The sequence below is a fragment of the Anastrepha obliqua genome, chromosome 3 (genome assembly GCF_027943255.1).
Source record: "Anastrepha obliqua isolate idAnaObli1 chromosome 3, idAnaObli1_1.0, whole genome shotgun sequence".
NCBI lineage: Eukaryota > Metazoa > Arthropoda > Insecta > Diptera > Tephritidae > Anastrepha > Anastrepha obliqua.
This window is the reverse complement of record NC_072894.1, coordinates 53845856-53871224: the sequence shown is the minus strand read 5'-3', so window position 1 is coordinate 53871224 and position 25369 is coordinate 53845856. Positions and strand designations below refer to the sequence as shown.

General features: G+C 36.9%; 1 protein-coding gene across 1 annotated transcript in view; it reads left to right on the top strand.

Moving 5' to 3' along the window:
• Nucleotides 1–1422: 1422 nt before the first annotated feature.
• LOC129241981 (uncharacterized) overlaps nt 1423–25369 on the top strand; it is a 34902-nt gene continuing 10955 nt past the window's right edge. Inside the window, exons 1-5 of the mRNA XM_054878526.1 lie at nt 1423–1774; nt 1839–2389; nt 7836–7961; nt 8084–8182; nt 15836–15991. Coding sequence (XP_054734501.1) covers nt 1423–1774; nt 1839–2389; nt 7836–7961; nt 8084–8182; nt 15836–15991 — 1284 coding nt within the window. The remainder of the gene's footprint in view (nt 1775–1838; nt 2390–7835; nt 7962–8083; nt 8183–15835; nt 15992–25369) is intronic.

The window sequence follows — 25369 nt, the reverse complement described above, 5'->3', positions numbered from 1 at the left end:
ATGTGAAACGATTACATTAACAAAATGCGTGAATGAAAATATATTATCAAAGTGATAGCCTTTGAAATATTTATGCTTATGATCTAGGGTTATATTGTATATATCCCCTATAAATAATAATAATATTTTCTATTTAACATTATTAACAAGTATTTTGTCAGTATTGCATTTCATACTAAAGGTTATACTATTTTGATATAAACAATGCTAATTTCCGTTTTAATTTTTCTCTTTTTCTCACTTCCCTAGAATGGTGATATTCATTGTCCGGGTTTTTCTAAAGTGAAAAACAGTTGTAGATACAAAAACAAAAAACAATTACAAATCACTGTCGACAAGGAAAACGACCACTGTCGCAAATTTATTTATGTCAATCATAATTAAATGTGAAATAACAACTTAAGCGAAGACGCACGCATAGCGAATAGAGGTGTGAGAAGGAAGGACCAGAAATGAACAGCCTTCTTCAACGTATCTGTAAACATTTGATTTGATTAATTTCAATACAAACAGTAACAATAAATGTTGGGGAGAAGATAAAAAGGAAAGTGAGAGATCAAAGGTGACTGCTGCGCGTGTCATATATGTATGTGCATGCATAAATACATACATACGTAAGTAAGTAAGTACGTGATATAGCGAACATAACTATTTCTGCGGTAAATAAAGGAAGGAATTGCTATTTTTGAACTGGCTAATATTTATTGATGAGTTTACAATTACCCGAAAATTGTCTCACAATATTGAGCTTGATTATCGCTGTCAGCTATTGAAGCTACATTACACGGAACTGATAACGGTATTTCACCAGAATTTGAATACAAACGCATTTCTCACTGAAAAAGGGAAAAGGGAAGAAAATCAGCCTATAAATTGTTTAAATTAATTGTTTTAAGGAAATTAACTAACCACAAGCCGAGCAACAGCAATCGTAGTTAATGTAGCGGGCGTAGGCTCATACTCACATACTTTACCAAAAGTTTCAAACTTCTGTTGCTAGCCTATAAAATCAACCGACTAATTAAATATCCAGTGGTCAGATTGCATAGTAAAAGCTTTTCCATCCAATAATTTAATGCAGCATTGCGCATAAAATCTACTTTCATTTTGGCCCCATTCGCAGAGCTTCCATGCATTGTTCGCCCTCAACTGACAAGCCAGCCGCGTCAAATTCAATATTGCTGCCGTTGTTTGAAGTTTATTAAATTGATTAGCCGTAACTAATTCGACAACCAAGTGAACACATGCCAACGGCAACGAGAGCAAACATCATCAATAACCACAAGTGTAGAACTGTATAAACAGCTATGAAATCCCACCTGCGGGCGTGCACAATACAGTGAAAATAACAAAAGCACAAAACATAGTTGCGAAAATTTTTAAGCAGCCATACAGATAAACGAGCATACACTGACAACGTGCATGGTGACTGCAGTTGCAGCTGCAGCTGTAACAACAAGCGTCATATCGACATTTAATCCCGTTAACCCCACGACAGCAACAATTACAACGGCGGCCAGAGACTTTTCACGTTACGATAGCATCGAGGAGCTGCATCAGCGTACCAGCAGAAGTGGAAGCGCAATTGGAATAGTGCCCGTGGTTGCGGCGCAGGGTGAACAAGGTGCGCGTGGTAGTATAGTAGCCGCAACTGGAGTGGGATCCAGCGCTGGAATTGGCAGTGGAGTTGGCACAGGAGGTTTGTATGCAACCGCAGGTGCGCGTATTGTACCAGTAGTAGGTAGCGGTAATGGCATTGGTGTGCGTATAGCAGGTTCGCGGAGTGGTAGTATAGGAGCTGGTTTAGATGATCATCGCACAGTGTTCCAGTGGTACAGGAACAGTATCGGCGACTAATCAGCAATTAAGCAGGGGTAGTGTGAATGGCTATACAACGGCAGCAGCAGCAGCAGTTGGGGGTGGAGGTGATAGTGGTGGCATTGGCATTGGTGGAAGTGGCAGTGAGAGCAGCGGCGGTACACAATTGATAGGCGGTGCTACGTCGACGGTACGGGGGAGGCTTTCAATAGGAACAGCCCAAGGCGCGATATTGGGTGTGAATGATTTGCCTGGCTCGGGACTTTTAATTGTAGGTAGTGGTGGTGGGGCTGGAGTTGGCCAGGGAAGTGTTGGAACGGGTGCAGTAACTGGCGGTGTTCCCAAACAGCAGGGCATCTTTTCGAATGTTTTCTCGAAATTGATCGATGGTATGCCCGCCGGTACGATTTTCTCAAAATTCAAGAGTGCCAATACGGCATCGACATCTTTGCAAAATATCACCGACGCGAATCCTATTAGCCAGTACTTTGAGATTGGTGAGCAGGTGGCATGTGCGGGCCCCGAACTGGTGTGGCGAATACATGACGGCTACCGGAAAAGTGATAGCAAGGTGAGTTAAAAGGAAGCTTAAAGTGTTTCATCAAATAAGTAAATGTTTATTTGTAACATCCAATACACTCTTGTGTTATTTACTTTGTACTTTCTACAATATTAGCAACGAGGGTCACTCTGTATTTTAAAAAAAATATCTAAACAAATTTAAATAAATATCTCCTGTTAATTCTATCGAGCCTGCCATTAACATAAATTCCATACCTACTATTCTCAGAATAGACTCTACAATGAATTACTTAAAAAGTTACTGCGCATACTTCAAAAGTGGCCTGGAAGAAACTGACAGACATACCTACATACAAAAAGCATTTATTTTTACAATACGCCCCTTCTTTTAGTCAAGATTAAGCAAGTGGCAAATAACATATGTTGGCAACGCGGGAAGAGGGCTGCCTTAAATTACATGTGTTGGTAAGGCAGTGTGGCATAGCAGTCTAATGAGCTATAGCCATACTCGCTAGCGGCCAATCTTACTCGATAATTTTGGTGTTGCTTTCGCATGCAAATTTCTCGTCAATTTAATCGAGCATAGAGATAGCGAGCGAGGAAATGGCGAATAGAAGAGGAGTAATATCTCAAGCGCGCTTCACATAAATGGTTCATTATTTTGAATTTTGAAAAATTTACTTAAAATTCGTGTTCAGTGACCCCAGAAACTCGCATGTAACGAGTTTCAAGTTAATCCTACGAATTAAAAAAATTCGTTCGTCATATTGGATCCGCCATATAATTTTTTTAAACTTTCTACACACGACATTGAAACGGTATTTTTGTCGACTTTGTTTTTAAGAATTTTTGATGGCCTTGAAAAATTTTCTAAACTAAGTCCCGATTCCGCCATGAAATCCTTAATGTATTCCAACATACCGCCATTTTGGAGAGAGTCTTCAGTTTACACATGTCCAAAATTTTGGAGACAATCGAAAAATGATCGATTTGATTTGAAGATCAGAAGAAGTTTCAGTCGGATGAGAATATAGAAATTGTATCAGTTATTCGCAGTACACCAGCCGCGATTTGCCGGCGAATCCAAAAAATCGTGGTTAAATGATAGTACCTTGCCATTGTTCTTCTACTTGACATTGTACTATACTTCTCCTTCTTCTCAGGACTCTGACTAAGACTGAATTTCTTTTAGAATCTTCGTTAGAATATATTTGGCCTCAGAATAATATCTTTTTTGCACCCAATAGTGAAAACACAAGAAAATAATAATGGAAATAGTTTTACTGTTTTTCAAAATATTCCCCTTGGAATCAGTATTCTCCTGAATTCGCTTAAACCAATTTTCAAAGCACTCAGGGGTGGATTCCTCCAAAACGAGTTTTTCAAAGGCTTCTTTAGCGTTGAAAACCATTAACCTCGCATTTTATTTTTGATGCTCCTGAACAAAAACAAAAATAATAAGGTGCCAAATCAGGGCTGTAAGGCATATGACCTATTAATTCCATGTTTTGAATGCTCAAAAACTGTGACGTGTTAGGTGACGCGTAAAGTTCCCATTGTCTTGATGAAGGGCGATTCGCCTTCAGCGGTTGGTTTCCCTTAATTGCCCGAAAACTTGTGGCTAAAAATAGTTGGTACTAATCAGAATTGACTGTTTTAAGTTCTCTGGTAGTACAGTTGCGACAATATTTTTTACCAATCGACACGAGGAATTTTTGGGCAATATTTAAATTATGCGGTAAACAACGAGATTGATTGATATGATTTGAGGGCATGCACCTGGAATGTCCGGTCCCTTAATGGGGAAGGTGCCTCTGCCCGGCTGGTTGATGTCCTCGTGAGAGTAAAGGCTGACATCACTGCCATCCAAGAGATGCGATGGACGGGGCAAGGAAAGAAAACCATAGGACCTTGCGACGTCTACTACAGCTGCCATGTAAAGGAGCGCAAATTCGGTGTCGGATTTGTTGTGGGAGAGAGACTTCGTCGCCAAGTACTGTCGTTCACTCCGGTGGACGAGCGTCTCGCAACAATCCGCATCAAAGCCCGTTTTTTCAACATATCGCTTATTTGCGCCCACGCTCCGACGGAAGAGAAGGACGATGCGACCAAAGATTCCTTCTATGAGCGCTTGGAACGTTCCTATGAGCGCTGCCCCGCCACGACATAAAAATCGTGCTTGGCGACTTCAACGCCAGGGTGGGCAAGGAGGGAATTTTTGGTCCCACAGTCGGAAAATTCAGCCTGCACAACGAAACATCCGGTAACGGACAGAGGCTGATCGACTTCGCCGGGGCCCGAAACATGGTAGTCTGTAGCACCAGATTCCAGCATAAGAAGATTCACCAAGCCACCTGGCTGTCTCCTGATCGAAAAACACGAAACCAGATCGATCATGTTGTGATAGATGGAAGACACGCTTCTAGTGTATTAGATGTACGTACGATCCGAGGACCCAACATCGACTCGGATCACTACCTTGTTGCAGCCAAACTGCGCACACGCCTCTGTGCAGCAAAAAACGTGCATCTACCTACGCAAAGAATGTTCGACATCGAAAAGCTGCAATCACAACAGACAGCCAGAAGATTCGCCACTCGACTCTCACTCCTGCTCTCAGAGAGCACTGCCCAACAAACCGGCATGCATGAGCAATGGAGCAACATTTCTCGTTCTCTACGTACCGCCGCCGAAGAAGAAATCGGATTCTGGCGAGCTCGAAAAAACAATTGGTACGACGAGGAATGTCATGCTGCCGCCGAAAGAAAAGATTGTGGCTATAGAGCCACGCTGCGATCGGGCGCAACGCGAGCCATGTGGGATCGCTACAGAGAGCTGAAAAAGGAAGAGAGACGTATTATCCGAAAGAAGAAACGAGAGGCCGAAATACGTGAGTGCGAAGAGCTTGAGATGCTGGCCAACAGGAATAACGCCCGAAAATTCCACCAGAAAGTTCGGCGGCTTACAGAAGGTTTCAAGACCGGGGCGTTTTCCTGTAAGAACAAAGACGGCGAACTGGTGACTGACGTACAGAGCAATCTTAAATTATGGAGGGAACACTTCTCGAACCTATTAAACAGTGACAGCTGCGCATGTCACAGAGAAAGTGAAGATCCCGATACCCCAATCGTTGACGACGGAATTGTCGTTCCGTTAAACGATCATGACGAGGTGAGAATAGCGATAACGCGGCTAAAGAACAACACAGCCGCGGGCGCCGACGGACTGCCGGCTGAGCTATTCAAACATGGCGGCGAGGAGCTGGTAAGGTGCATGCATCAGCTCCTATGCAAAATATGGTCGGATGAAAGCATGCCTGCCGATTGGAATTTAAGTGTGCTCTGCCCAATACATAAGAAGGGCGATCCTGCAATTTGTGCCAATTACCGCGGGATTAGTCTTCTAAATATCGCCTATAAGGTTCTAGCGAGCGTATTGTGTGAAAGGCTGAAGCCCACCGTCAACCAACTGATTGGACCTTATCAGTGTGGCTTCAGACCTGGAAAGTCCACCATCGACCAAATATTCTCAATACGCCAAATCTTGGAAAAGACCCATGAAAGGAGAATCGACACACACCATCTTTTCGTCGACTTCAAAGCTGCATTCGACAGTACGGAAAGGAGTTACCTGTATGCCGCGATGTCTGAATTTGGTATCCCCGCAAAACTAATACGGCTATGTAAGATGACGTTGCTCAACACCAGCAGCGCCGTCAGAATTGGGAAGGACCTCTCCGAGCCGTTTGATACCAAACGAGGTTTCAGACAGGGTGACTCGCTGTCGTGTGACTTCTTTAACCTGATGTTGGAGAGCATCGTACGAGCCGCAGAACTTAATCGCTCAGGCACTATATTTTATAAGAGCGTACAACTGTTGGCGTATGCCGATGATATTGACATCATTGGCCTTAACAACCGCGCTGTTAGTTCTGCCTTCTCCAAACTGGATAAAGAGGCAAAGCGAATGGGTCTGGTGGTGAACGAGGACAAAACGAAGTACCTCCTGTCTTCAAACAAACAGTCGGCGCACTCGCGTATCGGATCCCACGTCACTGTAGACAGTTATAATTTCGAGGTTGTAAAAGACTTCGTGTATTTAGGAACCAGCATTAACACCGATAACAATGTCAGCCTTGAAATCCAACGTAGAATCTCTCTTGCCAACAAGTGCTACTTTGGACTAAGTAGGCAACTGAGCAGTAAAGTCCTCTCTCGACGAACAAAACTAACACTCTACAAGACTCTCATCATACCCGTCCTAACGTATGGCGCAGAAGCTTGGACGATGACAACATCCGATGAAGCGACGCTTGGAGTGTTCGAGAGAAAGATTCTGCGTAAGATTTTTGGACCTTTGCACGTTGGCAACGGCGAATATCGCAGACGATGGAACGATGAGCTGTATGAGCTTTACGACGACATAGACATAGCGCAGCGAATAAAGATCCAGCGGCTACGTTGGCTGGGTCATGTCGTCCGAATGGATACAAACGCTCCGGCTTTGAAAGTATTCGATGCGGTACCAGCTGGTGGTAGCAGAGGAAGAGGGCGGCCTCCTCTGCGTTGGAAAGATCAGGTGGAGAAGGACTTGGCTTCACTTGGTGTGTCCAACTGGCGCCGGTTAGCACGAGAAAGAAACGACTGGCGCGCTTTGTTAAACTCGGCCAAAATCGCGTAAGCGGTTATAGCGCCAATTAAGAAGAAGAAGAAACAACGAGAACAAATTTTTTTAAGGACCAAATTTCCATGAAATATTGAACGTACGCAGGTCCCAATAATGCTCAAGGATGATTCTATCCGGCAATACGAAATATTGCGATGCTGCATTATCAATTGAAGCATAGTATCGATTGCTTCTGGCACAAAGACCGTTTTTGGACGGCTTTCACGAAATTCGTTCTGGAAGGATCGACAGCCACGCTGGAACTCGTTGTACCAGCGCTTCACAGTGGCTAAGAGCGGCGCTTGAACTCTAAAAGTGGAAGAATGTTGATCAATGCACTTCAGTCTCGCCAATTCACGTTAAAAATCGTAAAAAATCGTCGCACAAAATGTTTCACGAGTTAATTAATTGGAAGATTTGAATTCTTTAACCCACTGAAAAAAAAACATATGAAGCTCGTATATAAGTGAAAGCCGTATGTTCAATTTTACGCTAAAAACTACCGAAAAACTTGGTAGTAATAAAAATATCGAGTTACATTTCTTCAGACGTAGTCCTGCAAAGGCGACCCTTTCATTACTTATCAGTCAGTGGCATTTTTGGTACACCTTTGAGCTTGAGGTGTACGATTACGGTTGATGGAGAAGTCAGATTCCATACAGTTTGGTATCAGTCATAAATTATTTGCAGAAAGTTCGATGTAATCTATTCGATTATTCGAACATTCAATCATTGACTTCTCTATTCTAATTCTGACCAAAATTTAAAAATTTAATAGATATTTCACATATATGAATGCTTTCAAATATTTTTTACCATAATTTCTCTAGGCGTGTTCAATATTCGTTTTCGAGAAAAAAATAGCAGAAAAGCTGCTCAAACCGAGACGCAAGGAAATTGTAACGGAATTGCTGAAAAATTCTGTTAAAGCAATGGAAAGATTTCGTCATCCAAAGGTGAGTTGGGATATTCTATGGCGTTAGCAAATTAGTTTGATACAAATTTATTTTGAGGTAGAAATTTAGGTGTAAAAATATCATGAGGTTAATAATTTTCAATTTGTTTTTTCGATTTGTAGATTCTGCAAGTTTTGCACACAGTGGAAGAGTCGACGGATACACTGGCTTTTGCCGCTGAGCCTGTTTTCGCCAGTCTCTCTAATATTTTAGCTTTTCATGTGAGTAAACATAATAGAAAATAATACGGGTGTTACGTTTACATATACACATTTACTAGATACATATATGTGCAATTCGTTATCGCAAGGAACCAGTCATATTTTAATGTTTAATGAGGTCGTGGTGATTGTGATTGTGGTAAATGTAAAGTCAGTTATTTCATACGTTTGCATTATGGCACTGTTTGCTTCCATTGTTATCTATAGGTAAGACAATGAATCGGTAGATATATTAAGTTCTTACTAACAGAAGCACTTTAGTGAATTTAGTGAACCAAAAACTATCCATTTCATGGACCAATTTGTATATTAATATAAATATTAAATTGCGTTTTCATTTGTGATAACAAGATATTACATTTTTTTTTTCAAATTAGCAGGGTTTAGAGAAGTCAAAATAAGAAAATCACGACACATAGAGATTGTTTTTAATAATAATACTATTATATTATATTAAAAAACAAGAAATAATACGAATTAAATATAGAAGAAACAAAATAAACTTAGCGGAAGGTATTTTCAAACATTACGTTTTAAAAAGGGTTATTTTGCATTGCTCGTTTCGCATATTTTGGTACAGAGTTTTCCAAAACAAGAGAAATTAAAAACGGTTCTATAAACGTTGTAATTCGAAAAATGAAAAAGTATTTTTTTAATGGGGGATTTCGCATCTTTGTATGTAATAAAGTCCTCTTCACTGTCGTCATCTAGGACATTATTTTTATAGTTTTCCGCTAAAACATCTTCCAAGTTTTCATCATACCAACAGAAAGTTGCTTTGCATTGCGAATTGCATATTTTATAAGTGGGGCAAAACTGGCATTGTCAAAAATGCGAATTAAGATTTTTTCAAACCACCAACAGATTGTCTCAATCTTTTGAGATTTTCGAATTAACGATGAGCAAATTATCGCAATTCTACTGTATATCTGTGTATATCTTATTCTTTCTCCCTTCTCTATGATTTTTTCTTGAGATGTGATAAAGAAATGGCAACCATAGGAAAAATTGTGGATCTAAAATTTCAAATTGATAGAATTCATATTTTATAGTCAATGGAGTACCCCGGTTTTCGAGGCTTGTTGCCAGTGCACTTATACGAGTATATTATTGATGTCTGCCATAGCCGAATGGCTTGGTGCGCGGCTACTATTCGCAAATGCACAGATTCGAATATTCCTACTTGAAGAAGTTTTGATAGAAAGATTTTTTTCTAATAGCGGTCGCCGTTCAGGGAATGGCAAACCTCCGAGTGAGTTTCTTCCATGAAAAAGCTCCTCACAAAAAACCATTTGCCGAGTCGCCTTAAAACTGTAAAGCCCTCCATTTCTGGAACAACAACAAGACATACATCACAAATAGGAGGAGGAGCTCGGCCAAATACCCATTTAATTTTTTAATTTTTTAAATATGGAGTGCTAGCAGTCGGGAGCAGCTTTGATTACCGCAAGCCGTCAACAAATTTTTATTGAAAAGTATTGGATATCGAGTGAATGACATTGAATTTCCGGAGGCACCTCGAAAAAAAGTGTTTTGTGGTATTCCACATAACTCGCAACAGAATTACTGCATTTGTTATAAAACGTTACAGACTATAGGTGCAAATTACTTAAAGACAAGACTTGGCTTTGATTTCAACTTAGATAAAAATATAGATCTAGGAAGGGAATTAAGGTATCTAATAATGGCTAAATAATTTAAATAATTTGTTTAAGAAATTTTAACGTGCAACGGAGATTGAAAACGCTAACCTTTTGGCGAATATTCAAGCTTATCTGCCCCAGTAGACCTGGACAATCAATGATACCCCAGACAATGTCATATATAAACATCAATGAGTGTATTGTACGTGGAAAAGAAAGTGATTTTGAATTTATTAACATTCACCACGACCTATAAAACCGACATGCCTCGTTAAAATGAAAGGATTGCGGAACAAACCGGACAAAGCGAAGTTGAACTCTTTCGATTCTTTACAAATAAACAGTATGAATTGGATTCCAAATACTGAGACGTACTTATCCATTAACTTCAATATAACAATAAGGTGTTTTTCTGGTATAAGGATAACGTGGAAGAAAGCGCAAACTGGAATAGGTCTTAAAATAATAAAAATAATCTGACTACCAAAGGAAAACGCTGAGTCAAAAACTACACCCACCTAAACATTCATTTGCAACGAAAAGACGGCCACTAGAAATGTTATAAGTATAAGCAATCGGATTTCGAACTATAGCGAAAGTCATGTGAAAACAGTTTTGATATTAAGCAGCAATTTGCTTCGAATAAATTATTTAAATCACTTTGTGATAACGCAATATCCGAGGAGTATGTAAGTCTGCTAAAAAATTTCAAATCATCTGCATAGAAGACAAATTTAGAATCGCTCCGTGTACACAACGTCTCATTGATTATCAAATCAGGTTAATTTAGCCAGGTTGGTAACCATAGAACGCGCGCAGACAATCCCATGTTGATGCTGCTGAATTACCATATTAGCTTTAGAAAGAAGTTCATTCTTGCTACCAGATGTGCAGGTCAGAGTAATAGGTGCAACTTTCCAGAGGTCAATAAAATCGAATTTTTCGAGAAAATCAGCTAAAGGAAAAAAATGTAAATAAATTTGGTAAAGGAGATGATTCCTGAGATTACCTTGGAGGGTTTTTTTTTCGATTTTAAAATTTTTCGTAAAAAGCGACTTTTGCTAATGGCCAAAAACACGTAATCAATTTAAAATCACTAACAAACAGTAGTTTTAGTAAATCTAAATGCATTTTTTAACAACAATGAAAATCATGATGATGGTGAGTGGAGGTCTTTCAGACTTGCCTTTGTATAAGTACATGCGAATGTTGTTTGAAAATGGGTTGCTGACTCCAATAATTATTTATTTATTTCAAATTTAATGGATAATACATTTAGTGACTTTGAGAATTACTCTCCAAATTACGAATTCTTCCTCTAAATAGTGAGAACAGCATTTCAAGAATCTGAGATATTCAAAAACACCTTCCTTCGAAAACGCCTCCTTTGCAGTAACTCTATCCAAAACGAATAGAAAGATTTTTTAGTTTTATAACTGTAGCCTAACTCTAGACTTATTTATACCAACGGTTTAATATTAGATTAACTTAACCTTAGCTTTCGGCTGACAGACCAATGAGATACTTTTCAAGCAGTATTTGCAGTAACGACATAACAACATAGCTGATGAACCTTTCTCTCACCCTGCAAACATTATTGCTATCCACCTCGATAGTTAGGCGGTAATTAAATTACTCATCGATATCAGCGATGTACTTCTTTGATTGCCTAGCAGACCTAAGTTCTATGTGAATCCAATAGACTTTCAGATTTTTTAGACTTACAAACTGGTTTTAGTTTTATAAGAATGCGAAAGCACAAACTAAGACTAAGCGAAGTTATAAAAATGGGCCTATTGTGACGCTTTCCTCATCCCTAAAATATTTTATGATTGAATTTGCACCGAATATTTCCAAAACTTTTGACGTGATAACGTCTTATAATTCGATTTAGCCGGCTGCACGCACGAAAAAATGTGTCGTTACCTTGCTCATTTGTCGTTACCTTGCTCATTTGTCGTTACCTTGCTCATTGTCGTTACCTTGAATGAACTGCAAGCGAAAGCGCGGAACGAACGACAAAGCACACAAAGCAAACGAACGGCAACGTTCGACATCTTGCTCTCTCCTACCTAAGTGAGCGTATATATGTATGTATATGCGCATATGTACATATATAAATTCACGTATTTGTATTTGCATATGCCTTCTTATTGATTATTATTAATTTGATTTACTTGAAGAATTTAAAATAAAACCAAGTTTGTTAATAATACCTGTTGTTTTAATGTTATTATTATTAATTTTTTTATTATATATGAAGGAAAAAATGTATGGTAATATTTACCATATGCCTTATAAGATATGTTGTATACTAATATATGTATATAAACATGCGTATACATATACAATTTCGCGCAATTTTCAAAAAGAACAAATCTATATGTAAAGATGCATACAAGTCATATGGACATATCAAATATACGAATCTATTCCGTACGCAAGCAAATGTAAGCTAATGTGCTTGAACTGCAAGCGAGAGCGCGGAACGAACGACAAAGAGCACAATCGGCCCCCGCGTTCGGCAACGTTCGACATCTGGCTCTGTCCTACTTGAGTGAGCATATATATGTAGGTATATGTATGTATATGCGCATTTGTATATAAATTCACATACTTGTATTTGCATATGCCTTCTTCCTGTGTGCATGGTAATGAACCATTTCTCTGTTGAGAATAGGACGATGATAGAAAAAGTAGGAAATGAAAGGGAGTGTTTCGAGTGTAAAGTGTCTTGAAAAAGGCAAATCGGTGATGGTGCCTCTTAGTGTTGTTGACTTATTAACGTCTGATGCACAATCGAAATTGAAGATATCTTTCATGAATTTGATAAATGTTTCGTCATTTTTCACGATTGTGTAAATGTAACTTGACCTATTCCATTGCAATTCCATTTACCTCCTTCTCTATATCCATACAAAATATCTATCAAACAAATAAAATTAAAATTTTGTTTTGAAAATTGCAACCATTCCAACAAAATTTTCTTATGACGTTGTCACGTTAAACTATCGTCAGTAAACCGACTTTACAGACAACCTCTTTTTTTTTATAAAATTGATATATTATATTTTCTCTCACCATTTCGTCCAGTAGGCACCTAATGAATTTATTAACTTATCGCAATGGTTTCAAAAAGTTAGCTTCACCACCATAAATTTGTATATATTCGTAGTTATACACATGCAAGATACACATGTGTAATATATGTACATATTTGTGTATATGTGTATGCTTAAACGAATAGTCAGCCAGGCATACCTGGTGGTACATTGTGACAGATAAAGTTTTTGCATTTTGGCTTACATCGAACACAAATGCAGGGGTTACTCTACCGCAGCAATTTTGCTAGTTCAGTGCTGTGCACGCCCACATATGAATCATAAAAAAGCGACTTTATGGACCAGCCTGTATGTTTCTGCGATGTATATTTGCCGTATGGCGCTGCTCGCCATTAACTGTCTAATGCTTTGCTGGTGAAAGGAGTGTTGAGTGCATTTCTGGGGAAATTGAAATTGAATTGCTACAACTTGACCTTTCTGGGCTGTGGTTTCGAAAGTAGTTCCCAATTAGCTTACACTAGTGAATTATTTCTTTCGTCTTTTCTGAAATGCCCAACCCGGCAAATGGCATGACTTAATATTGCCTAGACTATTTGTTAACGCTTCAGAAAGTAATTATAGTGGAACTATTTAACATTTCGGTAAATAGGAACTCACCAAATCCTGTACATGAAAGATTCCCAGTAAATATGATAGCATCATCATCATAATTGTTGGCTTAATAATCCTGGTCTAGTCTCCGCCGTAATATGTGACCTGTCCATCCCAGTCTGTTGATCATAATAAATAGATGTTATATCAAACCGCTGTATGTACGATTTTTCGAATTCATGATTGCAGCGCTTCCAACATTCGCCTTTATCACATATCGCGCCAAAGACTTTTCATAGAACTCTCCTCTCAAAGGTCAATATCTTCTGTTTATCTGCAACTCTGAGTGACCAGGTTTCACTACCGTATAGCAAGGTGGGAATAGTAACTGTGCGGAACAGTGAAATCTTTAATCTATAGAAGGCGGCTCTTTAGATGATTGCACAAAGAGAAATAGCAGCGGCGTGCCATAAGGATTCTGTGATTATTGTCGTGATTAATGGTTACTCCTAGCTACTTAAATTCATTTTTTATTTCGAAACCATAACCACCGACGGTGAGTATTTGACCCACATTATGTCTGACAGAGTCCGACGAAGTTGGAAAAAAGTGCTAGCCAGTGAGGATGTAATACTGCTAATGTCGTCCTCGTAAGCCAGCAACTGAACCGATTTAAATAAAATAGTTCCCTTTGTGTTTACGCCTGAATCTCTGATAACCTTTTCAAGGGCAATATTAAGGAGTAGACATGAGAAACCATACTCTTGCGGGAGTCCGTTCATGGTGGCGAACTCCCATGACTCATCGCCTTGAACTCTTACGCCTTTCCTTGCATTGCGCATAGTCGATTATCGGGAATACCGGGCTCAGCCTTCTCTGACAAGATCTGGTTTCGAATTATGCTGCTGTAAGCTGCTTTGAAATCTATGAAAAGATGATACGTCGTCTTGCCGAATTCACGAGACTTTTCCAATATCCGCCTTAGTACGAAAATTTGGTCAATGGTTGAACTTACTTCTTGAAAACCGGCCTGGTAGCTATAAAAAATGCATTTAGCATGCGGTTTAAGTCGACCATTTAAAATATTTGAGTATTTTTTGTGGAAAATATATTTTTTATAGCAATTAATGAGTAATCCCGCCTCTGCATTGCTAAAACTCTGGCAGTGCTTGAAATTGTCTTATAACATTCCTTTATCCCGAGTTGTCAAGTGAGTAACAGTGATACATACAGGGTCTGGCACTCGAAGTGTAACCAACTTCAGACCGCTCGCGCAGCTGATGCACGGGCATCACATCCAGCAATTGTTCGTGGTAAGGCCCGCACAATGGCTCTCAAATTCACCAGACGCGAATCCGACCATTTTTGAGAGCAAGGTCCGAATTAAAAGATTCAACAGTCTCGAGGCATTGAAAAAAGCCAATGTACGCGAGTGGGCCAAAATAGCTGCAAGTCACATTCGGGCAGCTTGCGATTCGTTTCTGGACCGTCTCAAGATCATAGTCAAGGCAAAAGGTGGTCATATCGAGCAAAAGTACATTGATTCTTAATTTTGTATTATGTAGTTTCACACATTTTTTACTTTGAATTGAATAAAAGTAATTTTCCAAACTAAATTTATGGCCTTTTTAATTGGTTACACTTCGAGTGCCGGACCCTGTAACATTTTTCGTTAGATTAGCAAGGATTGACCGCGTTCTGAAAGTGAGTAAACGCGGTTAGATACAACAACTATGCAATGGAATTTTGTGTATTTAAATACATGGTTAAGCCTAAACTGCAGTTGCGTGTACTCGTATATAAGTACATAAACATGTAGCCATAGTTGTTTGAAAACATGCAGTATTAGCTGAATACGTTAGAGCAGCGCTGAAAGCGCGTCACAGCTACAATTCAGTGGCAAATTTAGTACATTTAAATTCCTTTACTTAAAGCGCAGAATGGTTTGCAGTGACTATTTACGGAATAAAAAATTAGAAATCTTACTTATGTAAATATATTTTCTACTATATCGCACTTGTTACGTTAAAGCGTAACAACTCAAAATCTGAACATTTTCAGTAGAGACGAAAAACTGTTTCCGTAAATATTAATAATATAGGTATTACAAGGGAAAAAATATGTAATTGCACGAAAATATCATTAAAAACAATATAACGGTTGTTTCATTCTTATTTGTTTAGTAGTTGCGCTAAAATAACAAATTTTTGAGTGGTTACTCTTTTCCTTTTCTTTTTGAGTTGTTACGCTTTAACGTAACAAGTGCGATATGATAAGTATGTCGACATTTTGGAACTTTACAATTCTGTTTGACTTTCCGTTAATCGATTATGTTTGTCATTCTGCTTTATTTCCAGGAATCAAAAACTTATGAACACATTGCCATGGCATCGAATGCATCAGGCACCGGCGCACAGGGCTATCAACAGCAAACTACAGCAATTCCACAACGGCCAGCTCATGCGAAGGAGTATAATTTTTTAGATATCGAATTCAAATATGGTTTTCTGCAGGTGAGTATGTACGGTTATAAGGGGGCGTCCATAAATTACGTGAGGTGTTTTTTTCAATTTTCTGTATCTCCCTCCCCCACCTGATGAGATGTCGTGAGATTTTATTCAACCCCCTCCCCATCCGCCAATCTCACGTGAGATTTTTCAAAATGTGGGTTTCTTATGTAAAAGCGTTAGATTGTTATTGTAAAAAGAAAAAAAATGCTTCGTGCTTTTATTTACCACTAGCTAAGACTAGTAATCAATATTGCTGGGAGTTATAAGTGTAATAAAAATTTAACAATACTCGTAGAAGACTTAAATCGTAACTACTGCGATTAAAAAAAGAATATCTACTCTAATTCAGTCCATGGAGAATCATGCGCGGTTTCAAGAGAGACTATTGGGACCAACATGTCCATATGATTTTCAGTAAAATCATCTGCTCCTTCAACTTCGTTCTGATCTATCCACTCTAAGCTGTTGACGCTTGCGCACAGTAACTCTTTAGCTCGTCTTTCGACATTTCGTGAGGGTCGCACTTTGCGGTACATACGCACTTGCTTAGCTGGTGCAATGTGAGCTGCTCGCCTGTGCTCTGCAGCTCTTGTGATAGATGCGAAGTAAATACCGCATATACTGCAGCATATTTTCTCTAAATCATCAAGTATACTTGGGCAATAGAGATCATAAGGCGTGCTGATAAAGGCATTCAGCGGTTGAATCGGTAGGCGTATTAGAAATGGAGTAAATGACTTTCCGTCATGTTCTTTGAGGTCCGGAATTATCAAACGTCAATCAACCTAAGTGATGGGGTATGGAGGTGGCAGAAAACGGCCGTGAAGAATCATATGCAGATCACTCCGGCGTGGGCTGCAGCAGTTCTAATCATCGCATTTCACAACCTAAAAAAAATTAAAAACAATTTCCCTTTGTAACTCTTAATAAAAATTTGTTGACATTCGCGCGCGTTAAAAAACTAAAAAAAAAAAACATAGGCACGCATAAAAATTTGATATGAATCAACTGCAAAGTACCTGGAGTAAATATTTGCTCTCTCTAAACAAAGAAGGTTGGAACCAGTGCTGCCGTTTTTACTTCGTTTGGAAGATTTTACTTCGATTTTTTCCAAATATACCACCACTTCCTCTTTCGAAAAAATACTTCACTTTTTGCCTCGTTCAAAAAAACACTTCACTTTTTAAATACTTTGTTATTTCAATATCTCAATTCATAAATATTTCTATTTATTTCAAATTAATTACCACTCATAGGGCAAACATGAATTTGCTGAACGCTCGAAGACCCTATTAACTATTGTGACTGATTGTCATTTTATTCGCTTTGTTTGCTTGACTTGGCAATGTCAATTAATTAGAAGTTGTGCATTTGTATGCATACATACAAACACATTCGAAAAATACCGCTATGTGGCTTCAACTGATTTTACGTTTTGTCTTCATTTGGTTTGGAGTATTTATTTCTCGGAAATCAAGTGCCTCATAGTTTTACAAAAGTTTTCATTCAAATTATTGTATTTTCGTTTCAAAAAGTGTGCTTTAATTTTAATAGCAAAGCATATCGTAACTCTCGTTTTCTTTGGTGTAAAATCATGGATCGGTAAGAAAAAACATTGTTTAAATGTACTTGTGATACAAATATCTTAAATTGTACGCATTAGTTTTTTAGTCAAAGCAGATGGCACGCAATATGGTGCAATAAGAAAGGAGCCAACAATTCCAGTGTCTAGTAAATCAGTGTAAGTTGTCGTTAATAATTTGATTGCAAAAACTAATATTTCTAATATTATATTAGTATCAGCTCTTCTGACGAATCAGTTGGATCAGCCTCCGAAGATGTGTCCAAAAATTGTAAACAAAAATTCCGTCCACATTGGAAAAATTTACATAGATGGCTTGATACTAAAGAAGGTAAATCGTACTGCGTGATTTGCAAAAAAATCCTTGCAAATAACATAACCAATATTAAAAGACACGGAGAAGGAGAAAGTCATAAAAAAAGGCAAGCAGCTTTGCGAAATCAAATTAAGCTGAGCGACGTTAAAGAAAGGTGTTATGCTACCAAAAATGCAATCAAGATAGCTGAATTAAAAATTATACTTTTTTTGTGCATTTACGATTTACCGTTTACACTCATATCGCCTTTAATAGAACTAATTAAAAGTGTTGCCACCAATACAAATGTAATAAAAGGCCTGAAATGTGGTAGAACAAAGGCAAAAGAAACCGTAACAAATGTACTACATAAAAATTTTGTTGAAAAGATAAGCGTTTGTTTGAGAAATAACAAATTCTCTCTTATAATAGACGAAGCAACAGATGTAAGTTCAGCAAAATGTTTGGCTCTAGTGGTTCGCTATTTTGATAAAGAAAACGGGAAAATTCGAGATCATTTTTTAAGTTTAATCGAACTTGATAAGAGTAATTCCAAAACAATTTTTGAATCAATTAAAGCTTTTTTTGAACGATTTAAAATTCCCTTAACAAACTTAATTGGCTTTGCAGCTGACAATGCCTCAGTGATGATGGGTCAAATAAATGGAGTGCAGAGGCTCCTTAAAGATATAAATCCTCACTTGTATGTTATTGGATGTATCTGCCACTCTATGCATTTGTGTTCATCGAAAGCTGCTAAGGCCATTCCAAGTAAAACCGAGAATCTTGTGAGGGATATATTATATAAATATTTTTTTAATTATAGCAGTAAAAGGCAAAAAGAGTTCGTTGAATTTCAAAATTATTTCAATTTAGAAAACCATAAAATTTTGAAAGTATCTAATACCCGTTGGTTGTCTATGGAAAATGCCGTGTCCAGAGTATTGGAACAATGGAAAGCCTTAGTTCATTATTTTCACTTAACAAATTTTGAACAAAACCATGATATCACAAATAACATACTGACAAATATGAATGATGCAAATAAATGCTATTTGTTTTTTTAGCATACATTTTGAAAGAAATCAATAAAATTAACTTAGAATTTCAGTCAGAGACTCCACGCTTTCACGTAGCTCTGGAAATGTTGACCCTCTATTTCAAAAATATTTTAAGTAATTTTGTTGACTTAAACCTGTTAAATTTTGAAATGTTAACAGTGAATAATTTTGATCAGCTAAGTGTATTTAAACCTTTAAAAGATATTTATCTTGGACAAAAAGCTCAGAGTCTTTTACAAAGTCAGAATTTAACAAATTCACAAACTATTGATATTCAGCAAAATTGTAAACAGATTTATATAATTCTCTGCAAGCAAATTTTACGTAGAATCGATTTTAAAAATCCAATTCTGAATGCTGTGAAAATTCTAAACCCTCTTTCTTTAGGCTCTAGTTTAATGCCGTTAACCACTTTATTCCCAAATCTTGTAGAAAATGATGAACATCTAGAACTTTTGGAAAGTGAATGGAGGTTAGTTATTCTACAAAATCGATCCGAAGAAGGTCTTGAGAGTTTCTGGAAACAAATGTTTTACATGAAAAACAGCTTAGGAGATTTAATGTACCCTAATTTAAAAGATGTTGTTGGTGCTATCCTAAGCCTTCCACATAGTAGCGCATCCCCTGAGCGTGTGTTTTCAAGAATGAATAGTATTAAATCGTTTAGAAGAAATTGTTTGGATGTGGGTACAGTGGACTCCTTACTTTTAGTAAGAGAAATGGTGACTGCAAACGAAATCAATAATTGGGTTCCATCCCATAATATTCTAAGGGAATACAAAAAATCTTAAGAATGCTATATCCTTTTTCAGTATAAAATAATCACCATTTAAATGTTTATTTTTTTTACTTGAATAGTCATTAGATAAAATCTAATATAAAAATTAAAAATTATTTGTACCTCCATTTTATTTCAGTAGTAATATGAAGTCGGCTTTATTCATGTGAATTTATTGGTCTTAAAATTAACTATTTTAATACATATTGTATATGTAAATGCAATTTTTTATAAACTGAATTTGTAAGCCTTTAGTTTAATCAAATGTCAATAAAATTCATTATATCTAACTATAACTAAAATAAATTTATTTAAGGGGGTTCATTGTCCATAAAAAGTTTTAAACACTTCTAAAAATTCGAAAATACTTCACTTTTTTCGACCTTTCACTTCACTTTTTTTTGGTCGTCCGGCAGCACTGGTTGGAACCTGTCCGTGTGTCGCTGCCACTCAGCTCGTACGCTCTTACTTATCGAGTCGCACGTTCGGCTGATAGTGGCGCGAAAACAAACGACGGGCTACACTGTACCGTAAATTCACATTAAATTGAGCTATTTGGTATAAAACAAATATGGTGGTTTGACAGCAATAATGTATAACGTCGAAGTACGAATGAAATTATTTTCTTTCGAACGAATTAGTGAATGATCCTAATCATACTACGATTACGTTTAAGATTAAATCTTAAGCATGTACAATCTGGATAATGGACCAAAATAGTATAAATTTTTTTTGTTTCAATCAGAAAAAAAATTGCGTGATATTTGCCTAGACCGCCCCCTCTCTCCAACGTAAGATTAGATGAGATTTGACTCGACCCCCTCCTCCCTTAAATATCTCACGTAATTTATGGACGCCCCCTAATGAATTGGTTTGTACGATATACAGTCACTCACACCTTATTTGATACAGATACGATTTGTTTGTCAAGGTTTCTATATTTCATTAAAAATGGAAAAACAGAGTATGAAGATATTTTATTTATTTTGTTTTATTTCATTTTTCAACACAGAATATGAAAAGTGTTCGCTCATTTCATTGCGTTAAAAAAAATAAAAAATAAAAACAAATCTAGAGAATTCACGTCACAGCTTAAATGATTTATAGTTAAAAACGAGCAACTATTTATTTATAATTATCATAATTTTAAGATATTTAGTACTATTTGTCTTCAAATCCGAACACAAATTTTCGATGGCGTTCAAATCCGATGAATGTGCAGGAGTATCAACAAGGTTGGACTTGTGACTTGTGGTGAAGGTCGTTATATTGCTAAAAGTGAAAATCATTTTCAATTTGTAATTTTCTAGCGCTTTGAACCAAATTATCTTGCAGAAGTCTTAAATAAACATATTTGTTTATTGTCTCTTCGATAAAGATCAAAGTTCCAACTCCATTTGAAGGCATACTTGTAACGTTGCCACCGTCGTGTTTTATAGTAGCTCGGAAATTTTGTACTCCGTTTTGGCCTCGCGTCATATAAAATGCCTACCATCTGGTCCAAATAAGTTTATTTTAATCACAAGTACGGTTCTCCAAAATGCTGGAGTCTTATTTAGATTTAGATCTTATTACGAGAGGTTTATTACGGGCTTTCATTACCATTTAAATTTGCTTCCCTCAGTACTTTTCGAATAGCTTCCGAATGGCAAGTTTTACCTAAATCCTTGTTGGCCATCCCAGCTAACTTTGGAGCGCTTTTTGCTGGATTTTTCTTCACTTGGCGCACTAACCATTGACACTATTTCTCTGTGAAAGTTTTATTTCGGACCTGTCGCTCCTTATTTATTATGATTTTCACCCATAAAACGTTCAATAATATGCTGAACTGTTGACGAACTTAAATGTACAATTTCAGCTATTTTACGATGTGGCATTCCTTTTTTGAAATGCTTCAAAACTAACTCATGATTATCTACCGGAGCTCGCGATCCCATCTCTAACAGGCGTACATAAAATTTAATATTGCTTTATGTCAAACTCACTCTGCAAACTCTCGCATACTAAGAATACAAATACAAATTTAAGTTTCGGCGTGAATCCTCTGTTGTTGTTGTTTTGTGCATTATAAAGAAAAGAGTGTACACCTTTTTTTATTTTATATTGAGAAATGAAATAAAAAAAACAAAAAATAAGATGTCATACTCTGTTCTTTCATTTTCATAACATATTATGAAATGTAAAACACTTTATAAACAAATCGTATCTGTATCAAATAAGGTGTGAGTGACTGTAAGTATGCACATGTATGAGTATATGAAATTAGAAATGTAAGTAATATTTGAAGTTGATAATTGTCTATATTTTAGTTTACTTAATTAGTCATAGCTGAGCACGCAATTTTGACCATAAAGGAGGAAAATAAATTCTGGAACATCTTTACAAAGTTACCAACAGATTTGCGCTAGTTTGAATGTGAATTCATTATCTGTTTATTGGCATATGCAGTAAAGGGTCTACAGTTTATGAAGGATAAGTGATTACAAATATCCCCTATATCCACGTTTAGAAAAGCCAATCGTTTTGTGAAATCTTTTATGAAGTTTAGGCATAATTTCAGCTCCCACTCCGATTTTTATTTTTCAAACCTTCAATTATTTATGGTTTAATCACGCAAACGCCATCCTCTAAAGGGAAATTATTCTTCACGGGAATTTCGTTTGCGCCAAAATAATTTTGCATTAAATGTGCCACACATCGTCGACCAATTTTTTGGTGGCCGCTCATCGTCAACATCCAAAAACAGGCAAAAAAAGTCTCTTCCTGCTATTATTGCATCTTGGAGTAGTGTTCCAAATAGCGTTTAATTTTGTTCTTGTCTCCTCGTTTCGCTGAATAATTTTCCCTTTGATGGATTTTTTACTTATTCAGAAAAAATATATTTATACAGTGGCTTAATAAAGAACTCGGACATACATAGCATGCAGCTTCAAACTCAAAACTTTTGTAAGAAATGCAAGTTAAATATTTTTATTTTTATATTTTTCTATTGGGTATTCAAATAGAATTTAAAAAAATAGTAATAATAATTTACAAATTTATACAAAATTTATCATGCAGCATTCTCAAAATTGGTGTTAAAAAAGTAGTCGGACATCTGGCATTATTGCGATTAGTTGATACATTAAACCGGTGAGTCCCACAATTAATTTTCTCTCGGTAGAACAGTGCAAGGTAGGTAGGTCGTGTTTTGTTGAATAAAAGTCCAAATTATAAACATGGGTAGACAGCGTGGGCAAAGCTCAACTGAAGTCAGAAATTTAATTATTAGTCATCATGAAAAGGGTAAAACCGTTCGGGAAATCGCAGAAATTCGCTTGTATACAACGTGATAAATCGTTTCAAAGAAACAAAATCCGTAGAAAATAAGAAGAAATCGGGACGACCAAAATTGTTTTCGGATGCAGATGAACGGTGGATAGTGAATTAAGAAAAATTCAAATTTGAGCGCTGCTAAGCTCGCAACAGAAGTCGCCCAACACCTTAATGCTGAAAACAGTGACAGACGTAAACGCAGTCCCCTGTCAGCTGTTACGATCAAACTAATGAGAACCCCATGTAAATGAAAAATTCCTTCCTTCCGTATCGTGGATTATATTTCACGATTTTTGAAAAATCCCGTAGAACCCTGTCAGCTGATTGCTCTCTCACCACACAGTGTTGCCAAGCAGTACATTTCGAAATCACTTACAAAATAAACTTAGAAAAATTATAATTTTTATTAAAATAACTTGAAAACAGTGTTGAATGATGTTAATTATAGATAAATGAACTATTTGCATTTGTTGGTTTTTGGCTTTGGTTTATTAAACAATGAAAAATTTTAACTGATAACGCGGATGTGTGAAAAACTGTGTAAGCAAAAATGTTAATAGCAACATTGTGTCAATACAAGCAGATGCATATGCGTTTATTTTCACAAATTTGTTTACAAACATATTAAACACGGAAATGGCGCTGAACGTCGAGCATCTTGTATCGCTAGTATAAGACAATAAAGAATTATACGATAAGAGTAATCTTTTATAAAAGTTCCAGGGAAGGAAAAATTTGATATGGGAACAAATCGAAAAGGAGCTCCGCGCAAGTGGTGAGTGGGAGCTATATTTACGAGTATTAGTATTTCAAATTTCATAACAAAGTTATTTTAAAGGTGAGCTATGCAGACGCAGATGGTTAACTCTCCGCGATCGGTATGGCAGAGAAGCCAGGAAATCAGAAGCACCATCAGGCAGTGGAGCAGAATACCAGAAGCCGTGGTATTTACTTGAAAGCATGACATTTTTAAGGCCGCATGCTATTCCTCGACCGTAAGTATAGTTGGAATATTTTTATAAAGTGATAGCTAATAATGTTTTCTTAAAGAATTAAGTCCTCACAAAATCTGTGCCCAGAAGTAGATTCGCTTAAGTCTTCAATTGCAATTTCTACGCCCTCGCCGTTGCCAGCAATAGTGCCACCAGAAGAGTGTTTTGATGATGTTGATTCACCATTGACACCAAAATCAGTAACTCAAGCGTCAGCTCCGTCACTTGCTCCACCCCAGTCAGAGCAACCTAGCGGAAAAAAACGCGACAGAAGTGCTGAAATTGAAAATGACATTTTGGAAGCAATCGATCTCTTGAAAAAGAGATGCATTGAAAAAGAAAACAAAACAAACAACTCAGCGGACTCATTTGGTAATATTATTGGCTCAATGGTTGCTAAAATGAATGCAGCTAAGCAAGTCCGGGCCATGCAGAGAATACTGGAGGTAACATTTAAAATAGAGCAGGAGCCGGAATGAGGGTTCGTAGTTTTTTATCTTCGTTTGAATTTTTTTAAATTTAGTTTTAAAATTCGTTGAATTTTTTTTTATATTTTTATCTTTTATTGAATTTTTTTAAGTTTAGTTTTAAGAATCTTTGAATTTTGAATTCTATAAGATATTTATTTTTAATAGAAGTATTGGTAGTTAGTAAGAAAAGACTGAATTTGGAATATGAATACTGTGATTTTGTAAATATGTATGTATATATTGTACCTGAATTTTGCAAAAATAAAAGAAATAACTGAAGAATGAAAATATTTCCAAATATTTTAACTGCATAAATTTACAGTTGGAATTTATATTTGTAAATATGTATATAAATTGCATATCAAAAAATTCATAAATAAATAAACATAAATAACAAAATAATTCATTATATATATATTTGTTTCCCTTCACATGTGTTTCAATTTTATATGTAGGGTCCACCAATGGAAAAGTAATCTTGGTATGGTAAAGCTCCTTCATTTATGAAATAATCAGCAAGCCTATCGCGGATATTAAGCGCATTTGTTGGGGCTCTCCGAATTGTAGTCCACATACGTGGTAATGAAGATTCATTATTTATTTCTCGTCACCATTCCCCACAATGAACGATGTTGCCTGGTTCTTGTCGATCAACATAATTTTCAGGGCAATACCAACGATTGTGATCGTTTAAAATTATAAAATTGTGTAACACAATGCATTCTAGCACTACTTTTTCGCAATTTTTAGGGTCATATTCAATCGTCGTGCGAAGAATTCTCCATCGCGCCGTTAATATTCCAAAGCTGTTCTCTATTAATCTACGCGCTCTTGACAGGCGATAATTAAAAATCCGCTTGGTTCTTGGTAAGTTAGAACCGGGATATG